Source organism: Erythrolamprus reginae, chromosome 10 (assembly GCF_031021105.1).
Source record: "Erythrolamprus reginae isolate rEryReg1 chromosome 10, rEryReg1.hap1, whole genome shotgun sequence".
In the NCBI taxonomy this organism is placed as follows: domain Eukaryota; kingdom Metazoa; phylum Chordata; class Lepidosauria; order Squamata; family Dipsadidae; genus Erythrolamprus; species Erythrolamprus reginae.
In genome coordinates, this window is record NC_091959.1 from 10,830,680 (window position 1) to 10,843,928 (window position 13,249).

Consider the following 13,249-nt stretch of genomic DNA (forward strand, 5'->3'; position numbering starts at 1 on the left):
AAATCGTTCAATCAGTAGATAATAGATAAGTTAATTTTTACTAATTGATCTTAATTATTTTAGCTATAACTATATAATGATTAGAAAGTATTCGAAAGTTTAGATTTTTATGTTATTATTGTATACAAAGAGATATTTCATTGACAAGTTTACTTTTCTGTATTGATCTAAACTAGAATTAGTCTTTTTTCTGTATTAAGAAGACTTCTATACTTAGTGGAGCAATGGTAGCTCCTTTACATGTTAAATGTTGTCTGTTTTGTTTTGTCTTATATTTTAAAAAATCAATAAAATATTTTTTTAAAAAAAGGAAAAATCTTTCAGACGTCTTTCTCCCCAGGCATCGTGTGGCTTTATGTCTTTTTAAAAATCAAACAAACAACTCCAAAGATTCTTCCATAATCTCGACCAGATTGTTTCATAAACTGCTTGTTTCTGTTTGGTTTGTAGACGAGGGGGTTGCAGCTGATATAAATATTTAGAAATGTAAATCTCCGCTTTTTATATTTACAGAAATACACTTCTATTTATTTGGAATTAACGGCTTCTCCCAATTGTCTTGAGCTGAGTGAAAAATTCTTTGCTTTTAATTCTTTGCTTTTAATTCGAACCATTTTATATATAAGGCAAGCACACACCCCTTTCATCCCAGCTAGCAAAAAAAAAAAAGTGGTTTGATGTTTATTGATTGAACATTATCAAAAAATTGGCAAAAAGCAGGGAGAGCCACATGAACCAGAATTAAAAAGAATTAAAGTGTTGGTTATGACCTATAAAGCCCTCCATGGCACCGGACCAGATTATCTCAGGGACCGCCTTCTGCTGCACGAATCCCAGCGACCAGTTAGGTCCCACAGAGTTGGCTTTCTCCGGGTCCCGTCGACTAAACAATGTCGTTTGGCGGGTAACAGGGGAAGAGCCTTCTCTGTGGCGGCCCTGGCCCTCTGGAACTCTAGAATTGCCCCCACCCTCCTCGCCTTTTGTAAGCTCCTTAAAACCCACCTCTGCCGTCAGGCATGGGGGGACTGAGATACTCTTTCCCCCTAGGCCTTTACAACTTATGCATGATATGTTTGATTGTAGGTATGATTGGTTTTAAAATAAGGGTTTTTTAGTTGTTGTAGTATTGGATTTACATTCTGTTTTTATTATTGTTGTTAGCCGCCCCGAGTCTACGGAGAGGGGCGGCATACAAATCCAATAAATAAATAAATAGATAGATAAATAAATAAATAAATAAATTAAAAAAAAAGAAAAAAAAAGGAAGAGGCCTCACTATTTATTATCTCCATATTATCTATCTGTCTACATCAAAAGACACAGAACATTCTAAAGCCGCTAAAAACAATATTGAAGGTAATTAGCATGTGCTGTCCCATAGGGACTGCCCTTTGGATATTCCACTTTTAACCTTTTTATGCCTATAATAATATCAGAAGAGAGATGGAAAGTAGAACACCAGGCACTTTCCTCTATACAAGAGAATATTCAGAGTTCCAGATTGAACTGTGGAGTCCGAGCTTGGTTGTTTTCTTGCAGATGTTTCATTATCAAACTAATGAAGCGCATTGATAACATTACCTAGTTTGGTAATGAAACGTCTGCAAGAAAACAGCCAAGCTCAGGGAGCACAGAGGACCGTATCAGAGCTGGACTTTCGGAAGCTAGCCAGCCCAAGCAGCAAACCAGCCCAACCTGATAAACAACCCAACCAACCAGCCACAGACCAGTAGATATGGAATTGAAGTCTTCAATGAAACACAGCAGCAGTAGGAAGCCTTGGAAAAATATATTTACTACTTATTTACACTACTAGTGTATACTATCTTTACTATGCATACTGTACATTACACTAGTATCTCACTACAACTATCTCAGTTACAATAACTCACAGGAACCAACGAATCAATACAGCAACTTCAAAGCACACTTCACACAGAGCAGGATCAGAGATCAGAGAGAGCGTGAACGAACGGAACAGCAGCGAGCAGAGAGCTCTTGCCTATTTAAATACTTTTCAGCTGATGAGGTTGCTGCATGCTTAATTGCCTCAGAATGACTCAGCATTCTCTATGTGGGCCTTCCTTCTGCATATTACCTCAAGATATGCTTAATCCTGAAAGACTGCGCCTTTCTCTATTCTGCATGTTGAAGGTGGCATGAAAGTTCCTTCATGGCACCAGACCAGACTATCTCCGGGACCGCCTTCTGCTGCACGAATCCCAGCGACCAGTTAGGTCCCACAGAGTGGGTCTTCTCCGGGTCCCGTCAACTAAACAATGTCGCTTGGCGGGACCCAGGGGAAGAGCCAACTATGTGGCGTCCCCGGCCCTCTGGAACCAACTCCCCCCAGAGATTAGAATTGCTCCCATCCTCATTGCCTTTCGTAAGCTTCTTAAAACCCACCTCTGCCGCCAGGCATGGGGGAACTGAGGCCCCCTAGGTCTTTACAATTTTATGCATGGTATGTCTGTATATATGTTGGTTTTACAATAGGGGTTTTTAACTGTTTATATTGGATTGTCATATGCTGTTTACTACTGTTGTTAGCCGCCCCGAGTCTACGGAGAGGGGCGGCATACAAATCCAATCCAATCCAATCCAATCCAATCCAATCCAATCAATATTTATATATATATTTATTTATTTTTATTGTTAACTGTACTTTTTTATTTTGTTGTAAGCCGCCCTGAGTCCTTTCGGATTGGGCGGCCTAGAAGTCGGATTAATTGATTAATAATTAGACATATGCCACCCAATCCCGTAGGACTCAGGATAGCTCACAACAATAAAAAAACCTGTACAATAAAAAGTCAAATTCAAACAATTACTAATGGTAAAAATGCCTCAATGTAACCCCATTAATAAAGACTAAAAACCCAATAATATTAATAATAACAATAAAAAATCATTAGATTCAATCAATAAGTAATCCGTTTGGTGAATGGGGACGATGTATCCAACAGGGATAAAGAGGTCAAAGTAGGGTTACCTTAGGCACATGGCATAAATAACGAAGCACTTCTCCAATGTACTGTATGACGGTCACCTTGTATTTTCTACAATCATCCCAAAACTGAGAAGCAGAGAATTTGGAGCGTAATACTAGGGTAGCGCCTGGGAAGGAAGGGAAAATGGGAAATAATTACACATTTATATTATTATAAATATAAATATAATTTATACTATAACAGTATATTATTTATTTATTTATTCATTTGTCCAATACACAAATACATAGGAAGAAAAATAGATATGTAGTAATATATATAAGGGTAAAGTGAACTTAGAGGAGAGGATATATGACAGAAAGAAAATATATATGATAAGTGAGAGAAAGGAAAGACAATTGGACAGGGGACGAAAGGCACACCAGTGCACTTATGTACGCCCCTTACTGGCCTCTTAGGAACCTGGAGAGGTCAATCGTGGAGAGTCTAAGGGAGAAATGTTGGGGGTTAGGGGTTGACACAATTGAGTCCGGCAATGAGTTCCACGCTTCAATAACTCGATTGTTGAAATCATATTTTTTACAGTGAAGTTTGGAGCAGTTCGTATTAAGTTTGAATCTGTTGCGTGCTCTTGTATTTTCTTTTTTAAAAATTATTCAGACTTCTTACCTTGCATGATGCAACCATTGACCCCAAGCAAGAGGGCAGAGCTGTGATATAAGGGCAGAGTGGTATAAATAATGTCCTCCGAAGTGACACCGCTCAGTATGATCAAACCACAAGCCACTAATACACGGTAATGTGAGATCACTGCCGCTTTGGGGAGACCTATGTGGGGGGTTGGGGAGGGAGGAAGGAAAGGTTAGCTGACTTCCCAAAGATGTGAACATATCCCCTTCCTTCAGGGAGGGCATACAGCAGCATCTGTGACCTGCAATATTTATCTATCTATCATCTATCTATCTAATCATCATCTATGATCTATGATCTATGATCTATGATCTATGATCTATGATCTATGATCTATGATCTATGATCTATGATCTATGATCTATCATCTATCATCTATCATCTATCATCTATCTAATCATCATCTATCATCTATCATCTATCTAATCATCATCTATCATCTATCTAATCATCATCTATCATCTGTCATCTGTCATCTATCATCTACCTATTGAGGTATCCCCAGGCTAATATGGTTTATGTATGGTATGACTGAGTTGTATGGTTATTTTAATGATATGGGTTTTTTAGATGTCTTTTTATTGGATTTGTTGCATTGTTTATCACTGTTGTGAACTGCTCCGAGTCTCCGGAGAGGGGCGGCATACAAATCTAATAATAATAATAATAATAATAATAATAATAATAATAATAATCATCATCATCAATCATCTATCATCTATAAATCATCTATCCATCCATCCATCCATCCATACTTCCCTCCTTCCCTCCATCCATCCATCCATCCATCCTTCCATCCTTCCATCCTTCCCTCCATCCATCCATCCATCCTTCCATCCTTCCATCCTTCCATCCTTCCATCCTTCCATCCTTCCATCCTTCCATCCTTCCATCCTTCCATCCTTCCATCCTTCCATCCTTCCATCCGTCCATCCATCCATCCAATCTCCAGTATTTCTGTATTTTCCAAATTACACATCGATTTACTTGGGAGTATTTAACTTATTGAATTCAATGTTCAATCGAACTTCTCAGTAAAAGTAAGAGTTGTCTTGCAAATCCTACTCCCCAGATAGTTTTTGCTAAGATAATGTTCTCCCAAATACATAGAATATCTTCCGTCATTCCCAATCACCACGTCCAATCCTTAAGAAAGCAGGAGCCAATGTAGTGACTTTTCGTTTACTCTACCTGTCGTTCCAGAGGTATAAATGTACATGGCGGGGCTTTTGAAAGAGACATCTGATCTCCAAGACTCTGGAATGGGCTCATCTGAAGCAGCTTCTATCTTGTCAAGGAAACTGTCCACCCCTTCAGTGTCGGATGTTCTACTTAAGAAATAAACAAGGACGTTTTCTTGCTTCAGGGTTGGCAATATGTCTTCAATGGATGCTTTTAAGTCTTTAGAAGAGAAGAAGAGAAGTTATTGTGTTAAGAAGGATATAGGGATGTAGGAAGCACCTGTACTTTCTTACTTTACATGGTCCGAGTGATGGGCTGCCAAAATTTTTACTGCCACACTATGGGTGTGCCTTATTTTGTGGGTGTGCCTTGATGGTTATTTTGTGGGTGTGCCTTGATGATCATGTGACTGGGTAGAAGTGGTTTGCCAGCCATGTGACCAGGTGGGAATAGCTTGACAATCATGTGACTCGGGTGGCTTGAAGGTCATGTGACTGAGTGGGTGTGGCTTACTGACTAAGATAAGTTTTGAAATAGGCGCTTGGACTCTTTTTCAGTGGATTAAGTCACATTATTTGAATAGCCACAAAAAGGACAAATGATAGACAGCATTATTTGATGAGGAGCACATTTTAACATTTTAAGGTTTTGTACTGAACCCACAAGGTTCAGTATGATAACAGATTAGGCAAGTAGCTCAATTTTCTTCAATTGCTATAAAAGTCCAGTTCTAGATAACAAACTTCCCAATCTAGCAGCCCCAACTAGGTGCTAATGATCTTCCCAGCTCTTACCTTGCAGTTTCTTTCATTGTTACTCTTTGCCAAGAATATTTTCCAAGCCCTAAGTGTTTGCAGGATTGTTTTCATTGCTCCAAATGTTTCTTTCCAGCCCTAACCAGGTTCTAACAATGTTCCCAGCTCTTACTGGCTTGCAAACTTGCAAGCTTTTTCATTGTTACTCTCTCTGAATAAGATTTTTAAAAGCCCTAACCAGGGGATAAAATAATGTGCTGAAACTGACCAGACTAAAGACACTAGCCAGATGAATACCTGGTAAAGTAGTGATGGGCGAACCCAACGGTGTTCGGGTTCGGCAAGTTCAGATGAACTTTACGCCAAATTCGGCCAAACCCGAACCGAACCTGAACCCGAACGGGGAATCCCACCAAGAGATTCCGGGGGTGGAGCTTTGATGTCACGTATACTGGCAGGTTGCTAAGGACGCCAAGGTGATCACTTCCTGGATTCCATGGAATCCAGGAAGTGTTCACCTTGGCGTCCTTAGCAACCTGCCAGTGATGTCAAGGCTCCTCCCCTGGAATCTCTTCATGAGAGGGATTCCCAACTCCTCCAAAGGGAGGTCTTCATGTAAAAATAAACATTGTTATTTTTACATGAAAGGACCGCCCTTTTCTTGCAGCGCCGCTGCGGTCTCCTTTCACATAAAAATAACAATGTTTATTTTTACATGAAGACCTCCCTTTGAAGCAGCTGGGGAATCCCTCCCACGAAGAGATTCTGGGGGCAGAGCCTTGATGTCACCGGCAGGTTGCTAAGGACGCCAAGGTGATCACTTCCTGGATTCCATGGAATACAGGAAGTGATCACCTTGGCGTCCTTAGCAACCTGCCGGTGACATCAAAGCTCTGAATGCCGAACACAACCGCGAACTTTTCCCGAAGTTTCAAAAAATTTCGTGTTCGTGTTCAGCATACCGAACACCGCAAAATTCAGTACGGACCCGAATTGTGTGGGTTCAGTTCGCCCATCACTACTGGTAAGCAGATTCTGTTCCCTATTTTCCTCCTCCAAAACTAAGGTGCGTCTTATAGTCTGAAAAATATGATATATACTCTCTTGAAAAACAGGCAGCAGAATTTCGTTTGGGCCAGTGCGTTTGCAGTGATAAAAAAATGACAATAAAGTTATCTTATTTTGACGATACATTTGGAGCAGTATCAGCCACTGAAGTTGCATAACGCCTTGTCTTCCTTGTACTGAAAGGTTTATTCTGGAGAGGGAGGGGCTCCTCTGCCTCCCCATCTCTAAGTGAGCTAAGCTATTTCCTAGGTGAGGGTGATTCAATATCCCAGGGAATTTCTTTGCTCTTTCATGCACTGGGTTTGTTTGTTTTTTAAAAGACGCCTGTAATGACGTGAACGAATAATTCTGCGGATTATTCCTGCGCTTCTGTTCTACGGCTCGTGAAACTTTGCCAAAAAGAGCCACGATGGCATTGTTCTCTTTTTGGAAAGCTTTGTCAAGAGAATAAGTCATTAATGATATACCGCAGCCTGTGTAAATCAATCAGCACAATCCTGCAAATTCGGATCGAGTGAAATCTACAGAAAAGGGCAGGTTTCATTTTAAGTGCCCTGGTGGGCTAGATCGGGTAATCTGCTGCCCACCAGATTTTGGGACTACAACTCCTATAAACCCCACATGACCATTGGCACCAGTGTTGTTGTAATAATTTTGAAAATCTATTTATTTGTTTTTGTCAAGTACGTATTGATGGTATACAAAGATATAATAATATTTATATAGATGATACTAGTAAAAGAGAAACATTAGGACAGGGGACGGAAGGCACGCTGGTGCACTTATGCATGCCCCTTACTGACCTCTTAGGAATCGGGTGAGGTCAACAGTGGATAGTCTAAGAAGGGTAAAGTTTTGGGGGTTAGGTGATGATACTAAAGAGTCAGGTAGTGAGTTCCATGCATCAACTACTCGGTTACTAAAGTCATATTTCCTCCAGTCGAATTTTGAACGGTTTACTTTAAGTTTGTATCTGTTGTGTCCTCGTGTGTTGTTGTGGGTGAAGCTGAAGTAGTCGTTGACAGGAAGGACGTTGTAGCAGATGATTTTATGGGCTATGCTTAGGTTGTGTTTAAGGCGACCACAAGTCCACAAATCATAAAGTTGCCAGGTTTGGGGACCCCTGCTAGAGCTGGCAGCCCCCCTGCCTACAATTTTGGAAGGCCTTGAAGAGTTAGATCTTCCCACCAGCATTGGGGTAGAGTGATAAAGGTGTAGTAAAGTATTTTCTTTGAGGGGGGGCAAGTGGGCAGGATTTTATGTAATAATTCTATAGTTTTTTAATGTTTTCGCTGCTGTTTTGCAAGCCTCTTTTTCCCCCCTGGGTTACGGTACATAAGATAAGTGGCTATACAATTCTTTTAAATATATAACATCAAGACGGTAAATCATTGTTATCCCAGATGTGTCCTTAAGTTTAAGTCAACTAAGTCTTTCTGCTTAATTGATCCCCATGCAGAATGGGGAAAAATAATAAGAAGACTGGCCAAAATGAACCAAAATATATCAGGAACATTGGATCATATTATTATCATATTATCATATGTGGTGGGAATGCCACAAAGCAAGAGATTACTGGGAGAAAATTAGGCAATGGCTGGAAGAGATTTTAGAGATAAAACTCAATCTGAAACCCGAATTATTTTTATTGGGAACAACCATTGACAAATATGAGAAAAAGAAAATATATTTAATGTTACATATTAACTGCGGCAAGGATAGCATACGCCCTGAAATGAAAAAATAAAGATGCTCCTACAGCAGGAGAAATCTTATTTAAAATTTTAACATGTGCGGAGATGGACAGACGGACGTTAGAGTTGAAGGACACATTAGATACCAATTATTTTGAAACCTGGAACAAATTATATAATTGGATAAAGAGGAGAACCAAGATTAAAGGCTAGAAAATATAAAGGAGAAATTATAAATTAATTGAAACTTAAACAGATATTGGAAAATTAATAGAGGGGGGAAAGGAATAATCAATGTATATGCTGAATAGATTATCATATACCTTTTCTCTTTTTTGTTATCTGTTTGTATTGTGTAATATTGTGATGTATATGTTATGTTTTAAAAATGTTTTATAGAAACATAGAAACATCGAAGTCTGACGGCAGAAAAAGACCTCCTGGTCCATCTAGTCTGCCCTTATACTATTTTCTGTATTTTATCTTAGGATGGATATATGTTTATCCCAGGCATGTTTAAATTCAGCTACTGTGGATTTATCTACCACGTCTGCTGGAAGTTTGTTCCAAGGATCTACTACTCTTTCAGTAAAATAATATTTTCTCATGTTGCTTTTGATCTTTCCCCCAACTAACTTCAGATTGTGTCCCCTTGTTCTTGTGTTCACTTTCCTATTAAAAACACTTCCCTCCTGGACCTTATTTAACCCTTTGACATATTTAAATGTTTCGATCATGTCCCCCCTTTTCCTTCTGTCCTCCAGACTATACAGATTGAGTTCATGAAGTCTTTCCTGATACGTTTTATGCTTAAGACCTTCCACCATTCTTGTAGCCCGTCTTTGGACCCGTTCAATTTTGTCAATATCTTTTTGTAGGTGAGGTCTCCAGAACTGAACACAGTATTCCAAATGTGGTCTCACCAGCTTTCTATATAGCGGGATCATAATCTCCCTCTTCCTGCTTGTTATACCTCTAGCTATGCAGCCAAGCATCCTACTTGCGTTCCCTACCGCCTGACTTAAAAATAATTTATAATATGCTATCCTTGCCACGGTTAATATGTAACATTAAATATATTTTCTTTTTCTCATATTTGTCCATGGTTGTTCCCAATAAAAATAATTCGGGTTTCAGATTGAGTTTTATCTCTAAAATCTCTTCCAACCATTGCCTAATTTTCACCCAGTAATCCCTTGCGTTGTGGCATTCCCACCACATATGATCATAGGATCCAATATTTTTTTGGCATATCCAACATGTTCCTGATATATTTGGGTTCATTTTAGCCAGTCTTAACCACTTTTCCTGTCTCATTATTTATAAAACCATTTAATGAAAAAAAAAGAGAAAGGAAAACTGATGCAAATGTTCAGTGACATATATACAGATATAGCCTTGTGTCTTTTAGAACAATTCAACACCTAATCTGAACTATTAATTTATTCATTTTTATTTATTTATTAATCAGATTTGTATGCCGCCCCTCTCCGCAGACTCGGGGCAGCTAACAGCAATATGGAGAGTGAAACTGCACAGATTTCAAATCAATAAAATGGAAATTAATTTAAAAAAAACAAAACAAAAGGACCAAGCTAAAATTATTATTTTTACCAATTCATTGGTGGAATGACTTGCCTTCAGAAATTATGGATGCTCCAACATGGAAGGTTTTCAAGAAGAAATTGGACGATTGTTTGTATGAAATAGTATAGGGTCTCCTTTTTGAGCAGGAGATTGGACTAAAAGACCTCCAAGGTCTCTTCCAACTCTGTTACTCTGAAAATCCCAAGTTGGGGGCATAGTTCCCTCTAAGCTGAGCAGTGAGCAATCGCTCACTTAAAAATCATCATCAACTCAGAGTTTTCCAAACCTGCCCAGAAGCCGAGAGGGAAAGAGTGAGAGGGAAGGAGAGAGAGAGGAAGAGAGGAAGAGAGAGAAACAGATAGAAAAAAGAGAGGAAGGAAACGAGAAAGAAAAAGAATGGGAGTACGGAAGAGAGAAAGAAAATCAAAATCTAGTTTGAAACTAGCTCAACTATTCAAGTGGCATTTTGATATTGATAGAGTTGCCCTATTATGAGCTCACTGTTATAGACACACAGTACAGTATTTTATTTTGAAATTCTCTGAGGCAAAACAGGGTGGTTTGTTTATTTATTTATTTATTTGTTTGTTTGTTTGTTTATTTATTTATTTATTTATTTATTTATTTATTATTTCTGTGCCGCCCAGTCCCGAAGGGACTGCCGCTCAGACACTATACTTTTCTGCCCCCCCCCCCAAAAAAAAAAAATTAGAGGGAACACTGGTTGGGGGTGTGGATTTGGAAGTTCTCCCTTTAATACGAGAGTTATCCAGATAGTAAGCTACAAAAGGCACATAGCTCTTGCGGGGAATGTTCACGGGGGAAGTTGGTATTACTATCATGTAGCGGGAAGCCAGCAGGACAGAACGAGCCATGCCAGTGGTCAGTAGATCATTGACTGGCATGGTGGTGAAGGTTAGAGATGATTCCGTTTCCCTCCAAGTGCAAAGTGCACACTGTAAATACGCTACCTGGATGCTACGGGCATGAACGCTGCTGCGATTCATGGCGGAATCGTTTCAGTTTATGGAGAGGACGTAATGTCGATACAGCGTGTGACAAAATGGGTTAATTTTCTGCACCATGTCATCAGTCACAATGAACGGCCGTCCACTTCTATCTTCATTGTGAATTTTCGTCCTTCTGAAATGGAAATTCCATCTCCATTTTTGTACTTTGCACTTGGCAGAAAATGTAATGAGGACGCTCCTCTCTAACCTTTGCCACAATGCCAGTCGATGATCTACTGGCCACTGAAACCGCTCGTTTGCTTCTGCTGGCTTCTGGCTACACGACAGTGATACCAACATTCCCCGCGAGAGCTTTGTGACTTGTAACCTCACTTTCTGGATAACCCTCGTACATTTCCCTTTCCCCTTCGGATGACAATCATTAAGTGTTGTACTACATGATTCTTGACAAATGTATATTTTCTTTTATGTACACTGAGAGCATCTACACCAAAGACAAATTCCTTGTGTGTCCCATCACACTTGGCCAATAAAAAATTCTATATTGTATTCTATCCTACCCTACCCTACCCTACCCTACCCTACCCTACCCACTCTACTCTACTCTTTATTTTATTTATTCATTTGTCCAATACACAATACGTAGGAAGAAAAATAGACATGTGATAATATAAAAGAGGGTGAAGGTGAGCTTAGAGGAGAGGATATATGAAAGGAAGAGAATATATAAGATAGGTGAAAGAAAGGAAAGACAATTGGACAGGGGACGAAAGGCACACCAGTGCACTTATGTACGCCCCTTACTGGCCTCTTAGGAACCTGGAGAGGTCTACTCTTCTGGGACCATGGACAGCAAGGATGAAGTTCTCATTTTCTGATTCAGAAAGGCCTCAAAGCCTTTGAGAAGGGGAGGCTCCCCTTGTATGGAGAGGGGCGGCATACAAATCTAAATAATAAATAAATAAATGAATAAATAAATGGACCCCACCCTTCTTCACATGGCCACAGAATTGGGGGTGGGGGGGTTGTCTGCGGGCCAGGAATCAAGGCGACCTCTCTCCATCTCCAACCTTTCCTCACAGCCTCAACCCCCTTCTCCACGCGACACACCTAGCCGGGACTTGGTGCATTGGAGTCCCAACCCTGGAGAAGGGAAAGGAGACCCCCTTCCTCTCCTCACCTGGGTCGGCCAGCAAGACTTTGGCCCCGCTGGCTTGGAAGCTGTGCACCAGCGACCGTCCCCGGACGTTGCAGTTGAGGCAGGCCAGGGCGCAACCCAGCTTGGCGCAGCCCAGCCAGATCCAGAGGTAGGCGGGCTGGTTGGCCAGGTAAAGGGCCACGCCGTCGCCCTGCCGGAGCCCGGCGCGGTCCCGCAGAGCCCGCGCCACCTGGTTGCTGCGCCGCTCCACCTGCCCGTAGGTGTAGACCTCGTCTCGGAAGAGCAGCAGCGGCTTCTCGGGCGCCCGGCGCGCTCGCTGCCCGAACACCTCCACCAAAGTGCGCGGGGGGCGCCGCGCCGCGCCCTGCCTGGCCCGCCGCCCCACGGCCATCAGCCTCAAGAAGAACCACAAGTCCTGGAAGAAGTAAGGGCACGCCAGCCTCCCCAGCAACGGCGGCAGGAGCAGCAGCAGCCCCGCCAGAGCCGTGCACAACCAGGTGAGCATGGCAGGTGGCCCCTTCCCCAGACGGCGCCGTCCCCTGTTGGCCGAGTTGGCAACAGGTGCGCTAAAGGAAGCAGCCACCGGGCGCCCGGGGGACCCAGTGGCACCGGGGGAGGGGCGTGTCCACCTCCTCGCCTCTCCCCCCTCTCTCGCCCTCCCCCCCCCACTAGCCCGGAGGCGCAGCAAGAGGCGCAAAGTTGCGCGTAAAGCGGGCCCGCTGGAACGCCTGCTGCGATGCTTGGCTTCCAACCGGGTTTCCACCAAAAGTTTCTCTTCTCAGACTGTCTCCCAACTTTACGCAGACAGGTAAAGAGTCTGGGGGCACTTGGAAGGGAGAAGGTAGTGACTCCCCCCCCCAATTTTTTTTAAAAAAGCATTACTTATTTGTACTCTACGGCAATCATTAACTGTTGGACCTCATGGTGCTTGCCAAATGTATATTTTTTTTAATGTACACTGAGAGCATCTGCACCAATGAGAAATTCCTTGTGTGTCCAATCATACTTGGCCAATAAAGAATTCTATTCTATTCTATTCTATTCTATTCTATTCCATTCCATTCCACTCCACTCTACCCTACCCTATTCTATTCTATTCAATCCTATCCTATCCTATCTTATCCTACTCTATTCTTGACAAATGTATATTTTCTTTTATGTACACTGAAAGTATATGCACCAAAGACAAATT

The 13,249-nt window shown here is 41.5% G+C and overlaps 1 protein-coding gene across 1 annotated transcript in view; it reads right to left on the reverse strand.

Annotated features, from left to right (window-relative positions):
* The window catches only part of SLC27A2 (solute carrier family 27 member 2), a 29,577-nt gene extending 16,931 nt beyond the window's left edge, over nucleotides 1–12,646 (reverse strand). The window contains exons 1-4 of the mRNA XM_070763503.1: nucleotides 12,079–12,646; nucleotides 4,833–5,042; nucleotides 3,621–3,779; nucleotides 2,993–3,117 (exon numbers count right to left, since the gene is read on the reverse strand). Of these exons, the coding sequence (XP_070619604.1) occupies nucleotides 2,993–3,117; nucleotides 3,621–3,779; nucleotides 4,833–5,042; nucleotides 12,079–12,562 (978 nt within the window). The 5' untranslated portion in view covers nucleotides 12,563–12,646. The remainder of the gene's footprint in view (nucleotides 1–2,992; nucleotides 3,118–3,620; nucleotides 3,780–4,832; nucleotides 5,043–12,078) is intronic.
* Nucleotides 12,647–13,249: the final 603 nt, after the last annotated feature.